This window comes from Ornithorhynchus anatinus, chromosome 5 (assembly GCF_004115215.2).
Source record: "Ornithorhynchus anatinus isolate Pmale09 chromosome 5, mOrnAna1.pri.v4, whole genome shotgun sequence".
Lineage (NCBI taxonomy): Eukaryota > Metazoa > Chordata > Mammalia > Monotremata > Ornithorhynchidae > Ornithorhynchus > Ornithorhynchus anatinus.
In genome coordinates, this window is record NC_041732.1 from 11,295,367 (window position 1) to 11,316,552 (window position 21,186).

At 46.5% G+C, this 21,186-nt stretch overlaps 1 protein-coding gene across 7 annotated transcripts in view; it reads left to right on the top strand.

Moving 5' to 3' along the window:
- Positions 1-13,178, top strand: part of TMEM266 (transmembrane protein 266) — a 107,812-nt gene extending 94,634 nt beyond the window's left edge. For all 7 annotated transcript variants that reach the window (XM_029065857.1, XM_029065856.1, XM_029065859.1 and 4 more), the window contains 2 exons: positions 9,936-9,998; positions 11,947-13,178. In XM_029065857.1, coding sequence (XP_028921690.1) covers positions 9,936-9,998; positions 11,947-12,530 — 647 coding nt within the window. In that variant the 3' untranslated portion in view covers positions 12,531-13,178. The remainder of the gene's footprint in view (positions 1-9,935; positions 9,999-11,946) is intronic.
- Positions 13,179-21,186: the final 8,008 nt, after the last annotated feature.

Here is a 21,186-nt window from a genome sequence, read left to right on the forward strand (position 1 = left end):
CCCCACTTCAATGTGTTTCCACTGTTTCCTCCATCAAAGCGTACATTCCTTGCTCTAGAGAAGCAGTGTGGCCTAGTGGAACCAGCACAGGCCTGGGAGTCAGAGGACCTGGGTTCTAATCTCGGCTCTGCCACTTCTCTGCACTGTGACCTTGGGCAAACCACTTAACTTCTCTGGGCTCAGATCTCTCACCTGCAAAATGAGGATTCAATACCTGCTCTCCCTCCTACTTAAACTGTGAGCCCCATGTGAAACCTGAATATACTGTATCTAACACAGTGCTTGGCACATAGTAAGTAATTAACAAATACCACAATTATTATTATTATTATTAGTGAGTCAGAAATATATCACTTCTTTGCTTATCACTTTCCAGGTGCTTAGTACAGTGTGAGCCTTATGTGGGACAGGGACTGCATCAAACCCAATTAACTTACATCTACCCCAGTGCCTAGTACAATGCTTGGCACATACTCATTCGTTCATTCAATTGTAGTTATTGAGTGCTTACTGTGTGCAGAGCACTGTACTAAAGCGCTTGGGAGAGTACAGTACAAAAATAAGCATCCACATTCCATGCCCATAATGAGCTTACAGTCTAGAGGTGGGGAGTCAGAGACACATAGCATTTAACAAAAACCGTATTTAAAAAAAAGGGCACTGCCCTCAATAGGTGCTTAATAAATGCAATTTCTACTGCTACAGTGATTCTTCAGGGCAAAAGAACTGGTCTTTGCCACATAGGATATTTTAGACCGAACTAGTAAACTAGATGTTTACAGGGATGGGATGCATTCATCTGAGATTTCGGATGAATTCGGGATGACCGGGAGGAGGGTGTTTTTAAATCTCTGGTCAGGGTGTGTAATCTGCTGTTACAAAAGGCCATGGAACCATTAGCCTGGCAGATTAATGTTGTAATTGACATTTTAACTCATCTCTATAAAACAGGTTTCTGAGGTGAGTCTGGTAAATCTCAATTCTATGTCTAGCAAACCAATAGGATTGTTAAGTGTAAGATCAGTGAACGTTGTTGTACTGTGCTTATTGTTGTATTTTCCCAAGCGTTTAGTACGGGGCTCAATAAATAAGAATGAAAAAAATAATACTGATGGGGGAAAAAAAGCTATATTTTCTTGAAAGGGAAATTGTGCCTCACTACCAGCTAGAGCTCTTTGAAGGAGTCAGTAAACATGTGGATAGAGTGTACATATATGTCCAATTAAATTATCTTACATCTACTTCAGAGCTTGGGACATAGTAAGTGCTTAATAAATACCATCATTATTATGATATATTCAGATTTTTGATGAAGTCATAGAGTGAGCTAGCTAATGGAGGAAGAGGAACTGTGCCCTGTACTAGTAGTTATAAAAATTGTGGTATTTAAGTGCCACATTTAAGTGCTAGGTAAAAGATAATAAATATAGTATTTGTTAAGCGCTTACTATGTGCAAAGCACTGTTCTAAGTGTTCTAGGGGGATATAAGGTGATCAGGTTGTCCCGGGGGGCTCACAGTCTCAATCCCCATTTTACAGAGGCACAGAGAGTGAAGTGACTTGCCCAAAATCACACAGCTGACAAGTGGCGGATCCAGGATTAGTACCCACGACCTCTGACTCCCAAGCCCGGGCTCCTGTCCCAGATGGGCATCACAGTCTATTGCCGATGTCAAACCTGAGGCACAGATGAGGAAACTGAGGACCAGAGAAGTGAAGTAACTTGCCCAAGGACATACAACAGAGAAATGGTGGAGGCAGGATTAGAACCCAGGTCCACTGATTTGCAGTCTCGTGCTCTTTCCACTACGCCATGCTGCTTCTCCTCTAACATTATATATAAACATTAACATTCCAGCAACCTCATTCATTCATTCATTCAATAGTATTTATTGAGCGCTTACTATGTGCAGAGCACTGTACTAAGCGCTTGGGATGAACAAGTCGGCAACAGATAGAGACAGTCCCTGCCGTTTGACGGGCTTACAGTCTAATCGGGGGAGACGGACAGACAAGAACAATGGCACTAAACAGCGTCAAGGGGAAGAACACCTCGTAAAAACAATGGCAACTAAATAGAATCAAGGCGATGTACAATTCATTAACAAAATAAATAGGGTAATGAAAATATATACAGTTGAGCGGACGGGTACAGTGCTGTGGGGATGGGAAGGGAGAGGTGGAGGAGCAGAGGGAAAAGGGGAAAATGAGGCTTTAGCTGCGGAGAGGTAAAGGGGGGATGGCAGAGGGAGTAGAGGGGGAAGAGGAGCTCAGTCTGGGAAGGCCTCTTGGAGGAGGTGATTTTTAAGTAAGGATTTGAAGAGGGAAAGAGAATCAGTTTGGCGGAGGTGAGGAGGGAGGGCGTTCCAGGACCACGGGAGGACGTGACCCGGGGGTCGACGGCGGGATAGGCGAGACCGAGGGACGGCGAGGAGGTGGGCGGCGGAGGAGCGGAGCGTGCGGGGTGGGCGGTAGAAAGAGAGAAGGGAGGAGAGGTAGGAAGGGGCAAGGTGATGGAGAGCCTTGAAGCCTAGAGTGAGGAGTTTTTGTTTGGAGCGGAGGTCGATAGGCAACCACTGGAGTTGTTTAAGAAGGGGAGTGACATGCCCAGATCGTTTCTGCGGGAAGATGAGCCGGGCAGCGGAGTGAAGAATAGACCGGAGCGGGGCGAGAGAGGAGGAAGGGAGGTCAGAGAGAAGGCTGACACAGTAGTCTAGCCGGGATATAACGAGAGCCCGTAATAGTGAGGTAGCCGTTTGGGTGGAGAGGAAAGGGCGGATCTTGGCGATATTGTAGAGGTGAAACCGGCAGGTCTTGGTAACGGATAGGATGTGTGGGGTGAACGAGAGGGACGAGTCAAGGATGACACCGAGATTGCGGGCCTGCGGGACGGGAAGGATGGTCGTGCCATCCACGGTGATGGAGAAGTCTGGGAGCGGACCGGGCTTGGGAGGGAAGATGAGGAGCTCAGTCTTGCTCATGTTGAGTTTTAGGTGGCGGGCCGACATCCAGGTGGAGACGTCCCGGAGGCAGGAGGAGATGCGAGCCCGAAGGGAGGGGGAGAGGACAGGGGCGGAGATGTAGATCTGCGTGTCATCTGCGTAGAGATGGTAGTCAAAGCCGTGAGAGCGGATGAGTTCACCGAGGGAGTGAGTGTAAATGGAGAACAGAAGAGGGCCAAGAACTGACCCTTGAGGAACTCCAACAGTTAAAGGATGGGAGGGGGAGGAGGCTCCAGCGTAGGAGACCGAGAATGATCGGCCAGAGAGGTAAGAGGAGAACCGGGAGAGGACAGAGTCCGTGAAGCCAAGGTGAGATAAGGTATGGAGGAGGAGGGGATGGTCGACAGTGTCAAAGGCAGCAGAGAGGTCAAGGAGGATCAGAATGGAGTAGGAGCCATTGGATTTGGCAAGAAGGAGGTCATGGGTGACCTTAGAGAGAGCAGTCTCGGTAGAGTGGAGGGGACGGAAGCCAGATTGGAGGGGGTCTAGGAGAGAATGGGAGTTAAGGAATTCTAGGCATCGATTGTAGACGACTCGTTCTAAGATTTTGGAAAGGAAGGGTAGTAGGGAGATAGGACGATAACTGGAGGGGGAAGTGGGGTCAAGAGCGGGTTTTTTTAGGATGGGGGAGACGTGGGCGTGTTTGAAGGCAGAGGGGAAGGAGCCCTTGGAGATTGAGTGGTTAAAAATAGAAGTTAAGGAAGGGAGGAGGGCAGGGGCGATGGTTTTAAGAAGGTGAGAGGGAATGGGGTCCGAGGCGCAGGTGGAGGGGGTGGCACTTGCGAGGAGGGAGGAGATCTCCTCTGAGGATACTGCAGGGAAGGATGGGAAAGTAGGGGAGGGGGTTGTTGGGGGGGAGGGGAGAGGCGGAGGGGTGACTTTGGGGAGCTCAGACCTGATCGTGTTGATTTTCGTGAGGAAATAGGTGGCCAGATCATTAGGGGTGAGAGATGGGGGAGGGGGAGGAACAGGGGGCCTAAGGAGGGAGTTAAAGGTCCGGAACAATCGGCGGGGGTGACGGGCATGGGTGTCGATGAGGGAGGAGAAGAAGCTTTGCCTGGCGGAGGAGAGGGCAGAGTTAAGGCAGGAAAGGATAAATTTGAAGTGTGTGAGGTCGGCTTGGTGCTTGGACTTTCGCCAGCAGCGCTCAGCAGCTCGAGCATAGGAGCGTAGGAGGCGGACGGAGGAGGTGATCCAGGGCTGTGGGTTAGTGGCGCGAGAGCGGCGGAGGGAAAGGGGGGCGAGAGAGTCGAGATGAGTAGAGAGGGTGGAGTTGAGAGCGGAGACCTGATCGTCGAGAGTGGGAAGAGAGGACAGGGCGGCAAGGTGAGGCGAGATGCTATTGGAAAGACGGATGGGATCGAGAGAGCGGAGGTCTCTGTGGGGCAGTAGCGAAGATTTGCAGGGGGAGGGAGTGTGAGAGATGAGGCAGGTGAGAAGGTTATGGTCCGAGAGAGGGATTTCAGAGTTGGTGAGTGAGGAGATAGTGCAGCGGTAGGAGATGACAAGATCGAGGGTGTGACCGAGTCGGTGAGTGGGCGCGGTATGGTGGAGGAGGAGGTCGGCAGAGTCGAGGAGGGATAGCAGGCGGGCGGCAGAGGAGTCGTCGGGTACATCCGTATGGATGTTGAAGTCTCCAAGGATCAGAGTGGGCAGAGAGAAGGAGAGAAGGAAGGTGAGAAAGGGGTCAAGGTGGTTGAAGAAGTCGGAGGTGGGACCGGGAGGGCGGTAGATGACGGCGACAAGTAACTGGAGTGGGTGGTAGAGGCGAATGGTCCTGCATTGGCTCCTCAGGGACTTAGCCTCACCACAACCTCAGAGCCCACAGTTTGGAGAGGGAATAAGGATAGTAGCATTTATGGAGTCACTTGGGGAGGCTCAGTGAATGAGGTGCTTGGGAAGTACAGAATAATGAAGTGACACATTCCCTGCCCGCAAGGAATTTTCACTCTAAATGAAGACGATAAACTTAAATATTCTTAAAACTAATCCATCAGTAGTATTCAATCAATCGAGAAGCAACATGGCCTAGTGAAGAGCACGGACCTGGGAGTCAGAGGATCCGGCTCTGCCACTTGCCTGATGTGCAACCCTGGGCAAGTCCCTTATCTTCTCTTGCCTCAGTTTCCTTATCTGTAAAATGGAGATTCATTATCTGTTCCCCCTCCTACTTAGATTATGAACCCCATGGGGGACAGGGACTGTGTCTACCTGATTATTGTGTATCTACCCCAGTGCTTAATACAGTGATTAGCTCACAGTAAGCCCTTAACAAATAACCACAATTATTATAATCGATAGTATTTATTGAGTGCTTACTCTATGCGGAGCGCTGTACTAAGAACTTGTGAGAATATAAGGGTGAGTTTAGATCTGTACCCTTCAAGCACTTGATATTTCAACCCACCCTCAGCCCTAAAGCCCTTATATATATGTCCTTCATTTATTTTAAGGTCTGTCTTCCCCTTATATTGTAAATTCCGCATTGGCAGGGCATGGGTTCTACTACTTCTGTTGTATCGCACCCTTCCAGGCACTTAGCACAGTGTTCTGCACACAGCACTCAGGAAATACTATCCCTATCCTTACCTAACCCTTCCTGCTTTCATAGGCTTCTAATTGAGCAGGTAGTGGTCAAAACAAATAAATTGAAGGGTCATACATATATGAGTGCTAAGGAAGGTGAAGACAAGTTCATAATTGCTAGAGATGGTGAAAGGAAGATGTTGGAAATAAATCAGGGCAAGTTTGTTGGAAGAGGGAATTCTAAGGAATAGAATGTGGGGAGAGCTGTGGTTTGCCTGATGTAGGGAAAGAGGGGATCCCTTTGGGGACAAAGGAATGAACAAGGGGGTGGAGGCAGAAGAGTTGAGAGTAAGATACAGTTAGAGGTTGGCTTGGGAGGAAGTTTTTTTTTAAATGGTATTTGTTAAGCACTTACTATGTGCCAATGACTGGGATAGATACAAGATAATCAGATTGGACACAGTCCCTCTTCCGCATAGGGGGCCCACTGTTCATTCAATTGCATTTTTTGAGCGCTGACTGTGTGCAGAGCACTGTACTAAGAGCTTGGGAGAGTACAACATGATACGGTTACTGAGGTAACTGAGTCACAGAGAAGCAAGGTGACCTGCCCAAGGCCACACAGCAGGTAAGTGCAGATTCAGGATTAGAACCCAGGTCCTACTGACTCCAAATGCCTGTGCTCTAGCCACTAGCCCACTCTGCTTCTCAATGAAATGGAAAAATGCCTCTGGATCTGGGCCCCAGTACTGCCTCTTCTTTTTTTTTCCTCTTTTTTTTCCCTAAGAGGCCAGTCTTGATAGGGAGAGTCTCCCTGGAGTCGGTGGATAGCCTTCTCCTCAAAAGGAGGATCAGTCTTTTTTTCCTTCCATTAAAGTTACACATTTACTTTGCCAGGTAGCAGAGCTCACCTTTCTGCATGTGCAGGCTGGAATTAGGATGGAACACTGATTCCCAGCCCCACCTCCTGCAGTAGTGTTCGGAAATTTATGGGTTTTTTTCCCTGGCTCTGCCTTAATGCTAATAAACAAGGGTGCGGGAGGCCTCGTTTGTTCTTTGGTCAGTTTATTTAATTCAACCTACATCTTCTGTCCAAACCATTAGCTAAAGAGATGAGGTGAAATCTTATTCTTTGTCACATCAGCTACATTTGTTCAGAATGCACATGGTGTCACTTTCCTTACGAAAGCAAATCATCGGAGTATATATCTCCCTCTCTAGAATCTAAGCTCATTGTGGGCAGGGAGTGGGTCCACTGACCCTGTTGAAATTTATTTCCCCAAGTGCTTTGAACAGTTCTGTACACACAACAATCAATAAATGCAATGAATCGATTGATATACCACCAGCCATTCTGGTTAGGAAAAAGAGCGCCATGGACCCCTATTTATGGCAGCTTGGAAAAAAAATAGATTCTGATTGGATACCACCTGCTCTTAATGGGTGTTGAGATTTCCATGTCTTTTTCAGGCCCATGAAAGGGGGAATCAGTGATTAGCATTTTTTTATGCCCCAACATAGCAAGGTTTGGCCGACAAGTACTAAGTGGGGTTCATGAAGATGAGGCAGCAAGCCTGAGGTGTTGGCTTCTTCATTTGAGAAGCAGTGAGGATAGAGCTGGGCCTGGAATTCAGAAGGACCTAGGTTCTAATCCCAGCTCTGCCACTTGTCTGCCGTGTGACCTTGGACAAGTCACTTCACTTCTCTGTGCCTCAGTTGCCTCATCTGTAAAATGGGGATTAAACTGTGAGCCCCATGTGGGACATGAACTGTGTCCAATCTGATTAGCTGTATCTCCCCCAGCGCTTAGTGCAGTGCATGGTACATAGGAAGCACTTAACAAATACCATTAATAAAAAAATTGCAAGAGCTTCCAGACCAACTCAGGAACCTCCTTGGCAGCTGATGCCATGTTAATGAAGTTCTTTATTCCCCGCAGCTTCACTGCTGCCAATCGTTTTTTTTTTTTCTTTAGAATGGCAGGCTGCAGGATGGGGTGACAGAAATGCTCCCTGCCAAGACAATGTACCAATATCACAATTCATGGGGAAGATTTAGAGACAGAGAAGCGGCCTGGCCTAGTAGTAAGAGCATGGGTGTAGGAGCCAGGAGATCTGGGTTCTAGTCCCAGCTCTACCAAAAGCCTTGTTGGGTGACCTTCTTGTCCTTCTGTTTCCTCCTCTGAACAGTGGAGGATAAAGTATTGGGTCCTCTCCCTCTTAGATTGTGAGTCTCATGTGAGACGGGCTGTGTCTGATTATATTTCTTCATTACCCTATTTATTTTGTTAATGAGATGTACATCACCTTGATTCTATTTCTTTGCTATTGTTTTAATGAGATGTTCTTTCCCTTGATTCTATTTATTGCTATTGTTCTTGTCTGTCTCCCCCGATTAGACTGTAAGCCTGTCAAAGGGCAGGGATTGTCTCTATCTGTTACCGATTTGTACATTCCAAGCGCTTAGTACAGTGCTCTGCACATAGTAAGCACTCAATAAATACTATTGAATGAATGAATGATCTTGTTCTTGGCACAGAATAAAAGCCCTGGAAAAAAGAAAGAAAACCTGATTATCCAGTTTATAGCTATTCCAGGCCCTTGACTTCATTACCTCTCTCGGAGCTCCTTAGCACTCTTGGCAAAAAGGAACAGAAGGGGAGGAAAAACGGTGAATCACTAATCAGTTATTACTATATAATTGCCTTTCATATTGAACAAAGTCACTATTCATTCATTCAATAGTATTTATTGAGTGCTTACTATGTGCAGAGCACTGTACTAAGCGCTTGGAATGAACAAGTCAGCAACAGATAGAGACAATCCCTGCCGTTTGACGGGCTTACAGTCTAATCGGGGGAGACGGACAGACAAGAACACAGACAAGAACAATGGCAATAAATAGAGTCAAGGGGAAGAACATCTCGTAAAAACAACGGCAACTAAATAGAATCAAGGCGATGTACATTTCATTAACAAAATAAATAGGGTGATGAAAATACTACTGATGGTGACTTTTGCTGTTGAGGGACTGAAAATTTATTTTATAAGGGTAAATGCATAATTTTATCTATAATTTAATTTATAACTTATGTATATTAATATCTGTCTCCCCCACTAGACTGTAAGGTCACTGTGGGCAGGGAATGTGTCAACCAACCGTGTTGTATTGTACTCTCCCAAGTGCTTAGTACAGGGCTCTGCACCCAGTAAGCACTCAAATACCATTGATTGATCAAAAAGGCCATTGCGGGATCCACAGCCCCAGCCACATTTAAAACAACAAAAAGGTTGTCCCCTCTTGTGCTTTAACATTTGCAGCATCAGGCCTTTTTTTTCACTTTTGCCTCCCTGTTTTTCTTATCCACACAAAGCTATTGCTCTGAGGCAGCCACTCCCATCTCGATGGCACTGTGCCATGCAGTTCTCTTCTCAGCAACTGACTCCCAGTTTTCAACTGGGAAATCACGTATTCGTGACCCTGAGAAAAAGTGGGGTGGAGAAGGCAACCGACATCCTTACAAAAAAGTATCAATTCATTTGCCCGGTTTCACCCTGTCCCCTTTGACTTCTGGTTAACTGGAAGCCAATTTCGAATATATTCTTTTCTATATTTATCAATATCAGATCTATTGAAAGAGGAAGGATGGAAGAAAGCGGTCAGAGCGGCACGGATCCCGGAACTCTTTGGCTCCTGTTTCTCTTTCTTTGGAAGTGTGTCGATTTCCCCTTTAGGCTGGATCCCCACCAGGAGATGGGCAAGACATTATCAGGAAGTGAGGTCGTTCCCTGGGAACAACAGCTTCCCTCACTGCTCCCCTTGGCAGAGCCCAAGGATGGGATCAAACGATGGGCCAGGAATCGATGCTTACTCACAGTCTGTCCTCAGAGAATCAGCAAGAAAACTCCTCAATGGATTTTGAGCGCTTACTTTATGCAGAGCACTGTTCTAAACACTCGGGCAAGTGCAATACAATAGATTTAGTAGACACTACCTCTGCAACCCAGAAACCTCTTTGTCCTCTCCCTAAATTAGGGACTAGGCCAGTAGTACGACCTTCACTCTTTCTAGACTATCGATGGATCTTGGTAATTATTAGAGAATAATAATAATGATAATAATTGAGGTATTTAAGTACAAGCACTGTACTAAGTGCTGGGGTAGTTACAAGATGATCAGGTCCTCCATGGGGCTCACAGTCTAAGTAGGAGGGAGAATCCCCATTTTGCAGATGAAGGAACTGAGGCACAGAAGTTAAGTGACATGCCCAAGGTCACACAGCAGGTAGGTGGCAGAGCTGGGATTTGAACCCAGGTCTCATCTCCCAAGCCATGCATTTTCCACCAAGCCATGCTGTTTCTAATAATCGTTAGCATTCTCATTCTCTCTCTCTCCCCTCCCTATCAGAGGCTGTGGTGAAGGATGACATGAATAACTACATCAGCCAATATTACAATGAGCCCAGTACAGGTAAGATTGCTTGCCAGGCCCTCACCAAAATTCTGAATATAGCAACTCATCTCTAGCTACCCCAAGCCAGATGTACCACTGGAGCGAATGTCATAAACCAGATGTAATCTTACTAGGGCCTCTTGGGGGAAATTCTGTTTTGTTTTTTTTTTTACATTCCCTAAAACCCAGACATGGGCTGGATCTCCAGACAGCTACAGGTGGAGAGCTTGAAATGGTGATGGGTTAAGAATATGTTGTCCATTGTTCAGGGGGTCATCCAACAGGTAAAGTGATCTAGTTACTTCAAGAAGGATGGGAGCAGTTTGGATGAGATTTTGCTAGGAAGGAGATCAGAAAGGAGAAGGAAATGAAAACAAGTTAGAAGCTAGGGTAATGTCAAAGTGGGAAAATGCTAAAGCTCAGTTGATCCAGGACAAAGCCCCAACAGAACGAGCATTTGAAAGGACCAATTAATCAACCAATTAAATTTATTGATCTCTTACTATGTGCAGAGCACTGTACTAAGTACTTGGGAGAGTACAACATAACAGAATTAACAGACATGTTCCCTGCCCAGACCGAGTTTACGATCTAGAGGAACCAATCATCCAGTTTGCCTCATCCAGATTTTTTTTCTTGGGGGCAGGGGGGGAGTTGGAACTTTTTTTGAATTTCTTAAAGCACTTACTATGTGCCCAGCACTTTACTGAGTGTTGGACATCAATGTTGGACATCAGTATTGGACACAGTCCGTGTCCCACATGAGGCTCACAGTCCTGATTCCCATTTTACAGGTGAGGGAACTGAGACACAGAGAAGGTCACACTGCAGACAAGTGGAGGAGCAGGAATTAGAACCCAGGTCCTTCTGATTCCCAGGCCCGTAATCTATCCACTAGGCTATGCTATTCCAATTTTCCCATTTGAAAAGGCCACAGTAAGGCTGAAATCTTTTTATTGGACTGATTTTTAAATTACCCACAGCAACCTTGTCCCTTTCGTGCCTCAGTCTTTTTGGAAAGAATTTTTAATTCACTATTTTATGATCTTGGGTAGCAGGAGGGGGATTGTTTTATTTTGTTTTTACTTGAAACTCCCATGTTCTGCATTTTAAAGTCTGGAGGAACAATTTTTGCCCTTACCCTACTAATTATCTTTTATGTGATATTTGTTAAGCACTTACTATATGTCAAGCATTGTTCTAAGCTAATCAGTCAATCAGGCTGAATACAGTCCCTGTCCCACATGTCCTTGTCACAGTCTAAGTGGGAGGGAAAACAGGAAGAGGATCCCCATTTTGCAGTTGAGGAAACTGAGGCAAAGAGAAAGTTAAACGAATTGTCCAAGGTTACCCAGCAGGCAAGTGGAGGAGGTGGGATTAGAACCCAGGTCCTCTGGCTCCCAGGCCCATGCTTTATCCACTAGACCACGCTGCTTTGAAGGAGAAACTCACCATTCATGGACGAGGGGCAGGTTAGGACTCCTGACCTGAGGTTTCTGTGACAGGATTTTACAAAGAAGCCCCAAACTCATTCATTCATTCAGCCATATTTCCTAAGCGACTACTGTGTGCAGAGCACTGTCCTAAGATCTTGGGAGAGGACAGTACAACAATAAACTGACACATTCCCTGCCTATAGTGACCTTCCATCTACAGGAAATAAAAGCTCTATTATTATAAAAGCTAAGGCAGTTATGAGAAGCACAGTGTCATTGAATGGTAAGCTCGTCCCTCTCGACGGTAAGCTCTTTGTGGGCAGGGAATGCGTCCGTTTATTGTTATTTTGTACTCTCCCAAGCGCCTAGTACAGTACTCGGCACACAATAAGCAGTCAGTAAATATGATTGAGTGAATGAATGAATTTTTTTACGAGGACAAGATGCTCCTCTCTCTCTAGTGAGGTCAATAGTGGACCTACAAGCAACCAGCAGCTGCTCCTGTACCCAGTCTCCTTGTTTGCTTGCAGACAGCGGGGTCCCCGAACCCGCCATCTGTGTCATCACCACGGCAGCCATCGACATCCACCATCCCAACGTCTCCTCTGATCTCTTCACGGCGGACGTGCCCCTGAAACTCGGCAGCCCCGGGACCCTCTCCCGCTCCGTCGACAGCTCCGTCACCCGGGCCCAGAGCGTCAGCAGCCAGACCTTCGGCTCCTCGACGGACTGCAGCACCACCCGCGAGGAGTCGTCGGAGTACCGGCCCTTGGAGAGGGAGGGGAATCCCCAGCCGGGCCGCTTCGAGCGACCCCGGCCCCGGGTCAACAATGCGATGGTCCAGGAACTGCTCTCCTCACTGTCGGAGGACTCCTTGTCTCAGAAAGGGTTAGACCCGGTCAATCTTAAACTGCCGAGCCCCGCTGGATCCCCCAAAACCAGCCCCCAGCTGGAGCACAGGGTGAAGGCGTGCAACCAGAAGAACCAGGAGGATTTTAACGTGTTTCAGATCAAGCCAGTCATCCACTTTCAGCCAAACACGCCCGTGTTGGATGAAAAGTACAGATCTTTGGAATCCAAAGAGCAGAAGTTGAATAGGGTTCCGGAATCCTAGTGCTTCCCAAGGGGAGAGAAGATAGCCACTCACCTCGCGGCTTTAATGGTTGGCGTCCTTGGATCCATCCCCGGTCAGATGCAGGGTCTTGCTTCTCACTTGGTCCGTCGAACCGACTGATCCTCTCCACGCCTGAGTTCCCGTGGCATCTTCACGACTTCTGGCTTCAGAGGTCCCACACACAAGCCCCTCGGGCGCAACCGCAGCATGGAGCAAACGGTGACCTCACCGAGTGTACAGGTTCTTAAACTCTGGGGTGGGGAGGGGGTTTTTTAAGAGTCATTTTTATGTAAACTGGACTGTTAGCCCTTCTCCCAGGGTCCAGCTTCAGCAGGGTAGAGCACAGCTGGGTGTCAACTTTTTCCTCCTCCGATTTCTTACGTGTGTCCTTTGTACGTGATGGCTGTAACTTTGTACAAATTCAGGACTTCGGTTGCTTTGGATTTTGCTCCCCCAGGCCTTTTTCAGGATCACTCTGGGATGATGCAGATTCAGAGAACTCGACCCGAGCCTTTGATTTTTCCCGCATGAGTATTTCTCAGTATTTTGAAGGCAAATTTGAGATGGCAGTGAAATAAAATGGAAAAAAAAAATGGACATTTTACAACTTGGGCTTTACTAATAAAAAAAACCAAACCCTAAATTCAACCAGTTCCCTTGCTGGATCCTTCTTTCTTAATGTGGAAGCACTACAAAAGTTCTCCCTTCATTTTCTAAGTTGGGAATGATGGGGGTGTCAAATCCCGAATGTTAGCCTTCAGTACAATTGCAGTGAAATGCATTCAATTTTGTAACCTTGTTCAGTGCTAAAGCCCCCATTCGTTCTGTGAACAAATATGTGTAACAATGTATGCTACTCACACACCATTCCACTCAAATTGAACCTGCCTCCACGAAAATTCGGGGACTCAATCGTTTTCAAAAATTAGGTGAGTACCAAATTAGCCGAGGGAGAAGGTTTCACCCAGAAGTCTCCTGCTTGGAGACTATGCAGAAATCCACCCCCGCTACTAAATCAAGGCTGTTAGCCACCTTGACTGTCTTAGTGTGAGACTTTTCATTGGCACCCCTAAACCAGTAGAAATGGATTTAATATAGAAAGACATCCTCAGCCAGTAGAAGAATAATACAGGTTTAACTGCTGCTGGGACTTTGGTTTGGTTTTCATATAAATACCAGGGCCACTGATTGATATCAGTCAGGCTCATTTGTTATGTAGGCTCTGTAACTTCCACACACTCTCTAGCCAACCAGTAGAAGTCTAGTTTTCAAACAGATAAAAATGAAGCAAATCTGAATTCTGGTAAAAATGACAAAGCTGCTAGATAAAGCCTAAGTTCCTGCGATCCTTTCATCTTGGGAGACTGACCACCTGAAGCTAGCTGTTCCAGAAAATGTCAAAGCAATCTATTAGTCAATTAATGGTATTTATTGAGCACTTTTTGTGTGAGGAACACCAAACAAAGTACTTGGGAGAGTACGACACAACAGAGTTGGTAGACCAGTGGGTCAAATCCCCGGAATACCCTTGAGTTACAGACAAATATTTTTGCAAAGAGGAAGTATTCATATAACCAGCGTTGGCAGGTTTTGTCCATTCTGGATGTACCCTTATTTTCCGGTTGGGGATGTGACATTTCTTACACTCCCATGTGAACTGACTGCGTAACACAAGAAAGTCTTTTATTTTTTAGATTTTCCTTTTGCATTCCCTTCTTGCCAAAACTTGATCAGCTGATAGCTGCCTTTTCTAGTGACCTGCCCCAAGGCAGACTGCCAAAAAATGCAAAGTGGTGCTGGGTTCCCAAATGAAATTCAACTTTCTGGGCTTCCAGTGCCCACCTACCTACTCCAAGAGCTTCAGCTGTTAGGAGCCAGACAACTCATCAGAAAATTAGCTGGCTCCCAGAATCCTGTTTGGAAAACACAGGAGCTGCCTAAAACACCGAAATGAGTCATGAAGGCTGGCTCTTTCCACTTAGAGTCAGGATGAATGACCCCCATTCTGCTGAGAAGCAGCCTGGTCTAGGGGATAGAGCATGGGCTTGGGAGGCAGAAGGACCTGGGTTTTTCCCTTGGCTCTGCCACTTGCCTGTGTGTGACCTCGGGCAAGTCACTTCACTTCTCTGTGCTTCAGTAACCTCATCTGTAAAATGGGGATTAAGACCGTGAGCCCCTTGTGGGACAAAGACTGTGTCCAACCCGATTTGCTTGTATTTACCCAGTGCTTAGTACAGTGCCTGGCACAAGGTAAGTGCTTAACAAATACCACAGTTATTATTACTGTTACTGCCCAGCCTGAAGGCTGGGCAAATGCTGAGAAGGAGCTCGACCTAGTGAATCGAGCATGGACTGGAAGACAGAAGGTCCTGGATTCTAATTCTGTTTCCACCAATTGTCTGCTATGTGATCTTCAGCAAGTTACTTCACTTCTCTGTGCCTCAGTTACCTCATCTGTAAAATGGGGATTAAGTCTGTGAGCCCCGTGTGGGACATGGACTGTGTTCAACCTGATTAGCTGGTGTCTACGCTAACGCTCTCTACAGTGCTTGGCACTTAATAAGCACTTAACAAATACCACAAATGTTAGGTATTAGGCCAGATGGGCTGCTTCTTCCTCCCTCTGGAAAGTACAAAAAGTACCATACCCTACCCTCCTCCAAGCGTTCCCTGGGTAAGTGCCTGAATGATCACTGGTAATAGTATTTATTAAGTGCTTACCGTTTGCAGAGCAGTACACTCAATTCTGGAAAAGCGTATACAAGTGGGAATTTGACAAGGATCCTGTCCCTTGAGGGGCTCAACCCTGCTCACAGGCAAGAGTCTTATGGAAGTGAACAGCCCAGCAATACCGACTGCAGAAGTAAGTTAACTGTATTTATTGAGCCCTTAATTGGGTGCAGAACATTGGACTAAGCACTTGGGAGAGTACAATATAACATATAGACACATTCCAGGTGCCAGGGAAAAATACGGCCAGGGATCACATCTGCTAACTGTGTTGTATTGTACTCGCCCAAGTGCTCGGTACAGTGCCCTGCACATAGTTGGTGCTCAGTAAATACCGCTGATTGATTAGGAAAGCCAGATGTGATGAGGTTTGGATTAAAAGATCAGGCCCTTTTCTATTTAATGGGCAAAATGCTTCTCTTTCAAAAAAAGAACCAAAACAGTCAGAAGCTCCTCATTCGTACAACAGAAGGGAAGGAAAAGTGTTAACTGACTGCTCAACCACACGTGCCTGGAAGGGCAGGAGATTTAGAGAGCTGAAAACTTGTCCAGCTTCATGACTCCCACAAGTGCTATAGCAATGAATTATGTCTGGGTGCTCAGGATGGACCTTAATGGCTTCTCATCTCCGAGTGGCTCCGAGGGGCTTTATGAAGGGAGAGAGATGTGGTTGGCTGCCATAAGAAATGAACCCTCAGGCTTTTCAGACAACAACTATTCTGCTAGATTTCTGGATCTCGAAAGAAGTTCCCAGCGTGGGGTTGGTACGGGAAGCCCCCAAATCTGACTCGAAAGTCCCTGCTGGCAAAAAAGCTGGGGTGACAAATCCCTATTTCAGTGTAACGCACTCCCACCCACCCGACTTCGCTTCCCTCTGCTGCTCTCAGCAGACCATAAGCCATGTCAGCTGCACTGCTTTGACTTATGCTGCTCTCTAAGAGGTGAAAAGTCATTAGGGCTTTTAAAAGCACCATCTGTTCAGACAGCCAGAGTTCCCCATCTGCTTCATCCTTCTCATAGCTCAGCGCTACTGAAAAGGAACCCTCTCTGGTGCACAGACTAGATTCTTGGAGCATGACGTTTCTCTTTGTTTTGCAAGGAAACCTGAGCCGGTTAAGCTAATTCCCCTGCCCGCCCAAGGCCACAATCTCCTCAGACACCTTAACCCCGGGCCCAAGAGTCAAAAGTTCAGAATATACGGTAAACCCGGCCCAGGTTCAAACGATGGCGTTGACATCCTCTTACAGGTGAGTCAAGTCAGAATAGGAATACACAACTCAAGATTCTTTATGGATCAAAGACATCTAGGCTGCTGGAGAAGATCACTCCCATGGGACACTCATAACTCCATTCATTCATTCAATCGCATTTACTGAGCGCTTACAGGCGCTTGGAAAGTACAATTCGGCAACAAGTAGAGACAATCCTTACCCAACAACAGGCTCACAGTGTAGACGGGCTCACAGTCCTCATCACAAGAATTCACTTTTCTTCTAAAACTCTTCACTAACTGAGGAGCGCAAGACGGGTGTGAGGAGATGCCACCGTTGCACGTATTAACTTCGTCCTTAAGTAGACATTTCCTTAATTCCCCGCCTCTCACCCACAGGTGAACTAAAAGCTCACGTTCTCTGCCAACGTATCTACCAACTCTGTTATATTGTACTCTCCCAAGCACTTAGTAAAGTGTTCTGCCCACAGTAAGTGCTCAATAAATACCACTGACTAAAGCAGTCCTAAATGGTTATCCACACCCAGTTACGCTTTTTGTCGATGGATCTTTGAAAGAAGGCAGGTTTCATTTACTCTCCCACCTATGTACCTCTTGAGAGCTGCCAGGGCCTAGTCCAAGCCTCACCGTGAGTGCTGAATATAAAGTCAAACTTTCCATTTCGATTTTCCCTCCCTGTTGAAAGAGCCCCTCAAGCAGTTGCAGTAGGCGTGGAGCTCGTGAGGAGCAGGGAACGTGTCTGCTAATTCTGTTTTATTGGAGTCTCCCAAGAGGTCAGCCCAGTGCTCTGCACATAAATAAATACCATCGGTTGATTGATAATATGAGAAACCTTTTCACTAACCTCCTAAAACTTCTTTACAACTCCCTGCCTCTTGGTGTCATCTTTGACTCCTCTCTGTCATCTTCCGCCCACATTCAGAGTCGCTCAATCCTGTCGGGTTCTTCCTCTATATTTCCTACACGCCCCTTCTTCCCATCCTCCTGTAGGACCACTCCCCTGGTTCAAGCCCTCCCAGTGTGCATTAACTGTAACAGCCTCCTTAGAGATATCTCCACTTCTCCAGTCTAGTCTACCTGCTGCTGCAAATAGCATCGATTAAAAACATCTTTCAGAGCACTCCACTCCTCCAAAACCTCCACGGGCTATTGAATTATTGCTAATATATATTGGGCGTACATTTGTGCAAAGCAACCTAAGAGCCTGGGAAGACCGAAAACAACAAAATTTAGACCTACCTACCCAAAAAGAACTTACATTCTAGGGGAGGAAAAACACAGCCAAGATTATCTGTGAAATCACCAATGTTAACTCCTTCCCTGTCTCCAGATTTCAAGTCTAAATGTTTACAAAGGTTCCATTCCCGCTTCACCAGCCTTCCAATCTCAGGTCGGGGCCCGAGCGAGGCGGGCTAGGAGGCATAGGGGTTGGGTTCCGTGGGGGTGGGCGACTCCTAGGAGGGGGAGGCCAAGACCACAACCCTTAAATGACCAGGGCCCGGTGACGGAGGACTCGATCCCCATCCCTTGCTTCACCCGGCCTCTGCTAACCCTTTCTCATCTTGCATACGGCAAAAACTCATAATCACCGGCTTCAAGGATTGTCATCTGCTGTCTCTCTCTTACCTCTCTGCCCCTTCTCCATCAGTCGTCACTGACAGCACTTGAGGATTCCAGCAGCGCCTCTGCAAACTTGGATAGCGGATGGAAATTACTTATTGAGTGCTAACTGGGTGCATAGCATTGTACTAAGAGCTTGGGAGAGTTCAATACAATCTAGAGCGTGGGCCTGGGAGGCAGAAGGATCTGGGTTCTAATTCCATCTCTACCACTTCTCTGCTGGGTGACATTGGGCAAGTCACTTCTCTGTGCCTCAGTTGCCTCATTTGTAAAATAGGGATTAAGACTGAGCCCCATTTGGGACGTGGACTGTGTCAAACCCGATTACCTCGTATCTGCCCCAGTGCTTAGAACAGCGCCTGACCCATAGTAAGCACTCAACAAATACCTTTAAAAAAAATACAACAGATGGGGTAGACACATTGCCGGCCCAGAAATAGGTTACAGTCTAGAGAGTAGATGTACATTACGTTAACGTGTTCTGCAGGTTGCAAATTTAACATAACAGTGTTATTCGTAATCTTTCATGAAAATCTTTCATGCAGGGGGAGTCCTGCCCCTTAGCGTGACCTGGTGGACGGGGCATAGACCTGCCAGAGAGTCAGAAAGACCCGCGTTCTAATCCTGGCCCCTCCACTTGTCTGCTGTATGACCTTGGCAAGTCACTTCACTTCTTTGTGCCTCAGTTACCTCATCTGTGAAATGGGGATTAAGACTGTGAGCTTGTATCTACCCCAGGGTTAGTACAATTCCTGGCACATAGTAAGCATTTAACAAATACTATTTATTAAAAAAACAACAAAAAAAAACAACCTTGCTCCAGAACCACTGCAGTCCTTATAAAAATGAGCATTGCTTCCTAGAGACCATCAGGAGCCAAGCCTGAGGGAGGTTGGAGGATGCAAATTAAAATACCAGACATGAAGGCATCCAATGCCTTATCTGAACCACACAGGTGATAGAACAGCTGCAGAATGCTAATAGTATAAAGCTGGGCAAATGACCAATTTACCCAACACCCTCTCTTTCACTCTTTGCTTCTACCAAGCTAACTTTCTAACAGTACCTTTCTTTGGTATTTGTTAAGAGCTTATTATGTGCCAGGCATTGTACTAAGCACTGGCTTAGTACAAGCTAGTCAGGTTGGACTGAGTCCCTGTGCCACGTGGGGCTCATAGCCTTAATCCCCATTTTACAGACTGAAGTAACAGGAACAGAGAAGTAAGCGACTTGCCCAAGGCCACATAGCAGGCAAGTGGCAGAGCCAGGGTTAGAATCCTGGTCCTTCTGACTCCCAGCCCCATGCTCTGCCCATCAGACCATGCTGCTTCTCTATCTTGGTTACAACTTCCTATCTGATAATAATAAAATAAATAAAATAAATAAATGTTGGTATTTTTTAAGCGCTTACTATGTGCAGAGCACTGTTCTAAGCGCTGGGGTAAACACAGGGGAATCAGGTTGTCCCACGTGGTGCTCACAGCCTTAATCCCCATTTTACAGATGAGGGAACACAGAGAAGTTAAGTGACTTGCCCACAGTCACACAGCTGATAAGAGGCAGAGCCGGGATTAGAACCCATGACCTCTGACTCTCAAACCCGTGCTCTTTCCACTGAGTCACGCTGCTTCTGCATGATGCACTGCTGATGCAGTGCTGATAACTCATCCATATCCACAACTCACTCTTCAAATCCATCAAGCCATCTTCCTCCCCACCTGAAAATCTCTCCTAAAAAGTCCCCTACTCCAAAAAATAGATCCTACCTAATCCCCCGATCATGTCACCTCAACTGCCACGTCAGAACTCACATATGTATTTGTTCATTATGCATTATCTAATTGCTTATTGATCCTTTTATTATTTCTAAATCTGTTCTCCCTCTTTTACCTATTGCTTAGGAAATGTGTGGCTGCTAGACTCCCCCCATTAAACTGTAAGCTCCTTGAGAGCAGGGAACATGTCTTTTTCTTCTACCCAAATGCTTTAGTTCAGTGCTCTGCACGCGGTAAGTCTCCGATAATGTTTCTGCCACTGATGATAATGACGGAATACATGTTCGAGGGGAGGCAGCCCGAGATCGGCAAAGAGTCAACCAATCGGTGGTAATTATTGAGCGCTTACCGTGAGCAGAGCACTGTCCTAAGCACTTGGGAAAGTACAGAAACTTCGGAGTGCTTAGGAGAAGCAGCATTGTCTCGTGGATAGAGTCCAGGCCTGTGAGTCAGAAGGACGTGGGTTCTAATCTTTGCTCCACCACTTGTCCGCTGTGTGACCTTGGGCAAGTCAGTTCACTGTGCCTCAGTTCCCTGATTTGTAAAATGGGGACTAAGACGGTGAGCCCCTTGGGCGACACGGACTGTATCCAACCTGAATAACTTGTATCTACCGCAGCACTTAATACAGTGCCCGGCACATACTAAGCGCTTAAATACCATAAGAAGAATAATAATAACACAATGCAACAGGGCTAACAGATACATTCCCTACCCATAGTGAACTTCGGTCTAGAGGGAAGAGATCGTGTACTGCATTAATCACTAGAACTAAAATCAATTCCTTCATATAGGTGCTGGTTCTAGACCTCAAGCTCATCACGGGCGGGGATGTGACTGTTGTATTCTTGTGACAGATTCTTCCGAACACTCAGTACAGTGCCCTGCACACGGTAAATGCTCAATAAATATGATTGACTGATGGATTCTTAATCCCAAAATCTCCACTTCGGAACCAAGATTCATCTGTCTTTTACGACCGGAGATTCCATCACTTCATCAGGAGGAACAAAGAAGCCAATACAGAGCTCGGGGCTAAAGGACAGGATGCCCTGTGGGCATGTAAAGTAAGAATACCTTCCTCAAATAGTTCTACTGCCCTCAACTATGTAATTTGAAGAAAATGTTGGCAGATGTCTTAGAACAGTGCTTGGCACATAGTAAGCGCTTAACAAATACCAAAATTATTATTATCAGGAGAAGCAGAGAAGCAGCGTGACCTAGTGGATAAAGCACAGGCCCAGGAGTCAGAGGGACCTGGGTTCTAATCACTGTGTGACCTTAAGACTGTAAGCCCGTC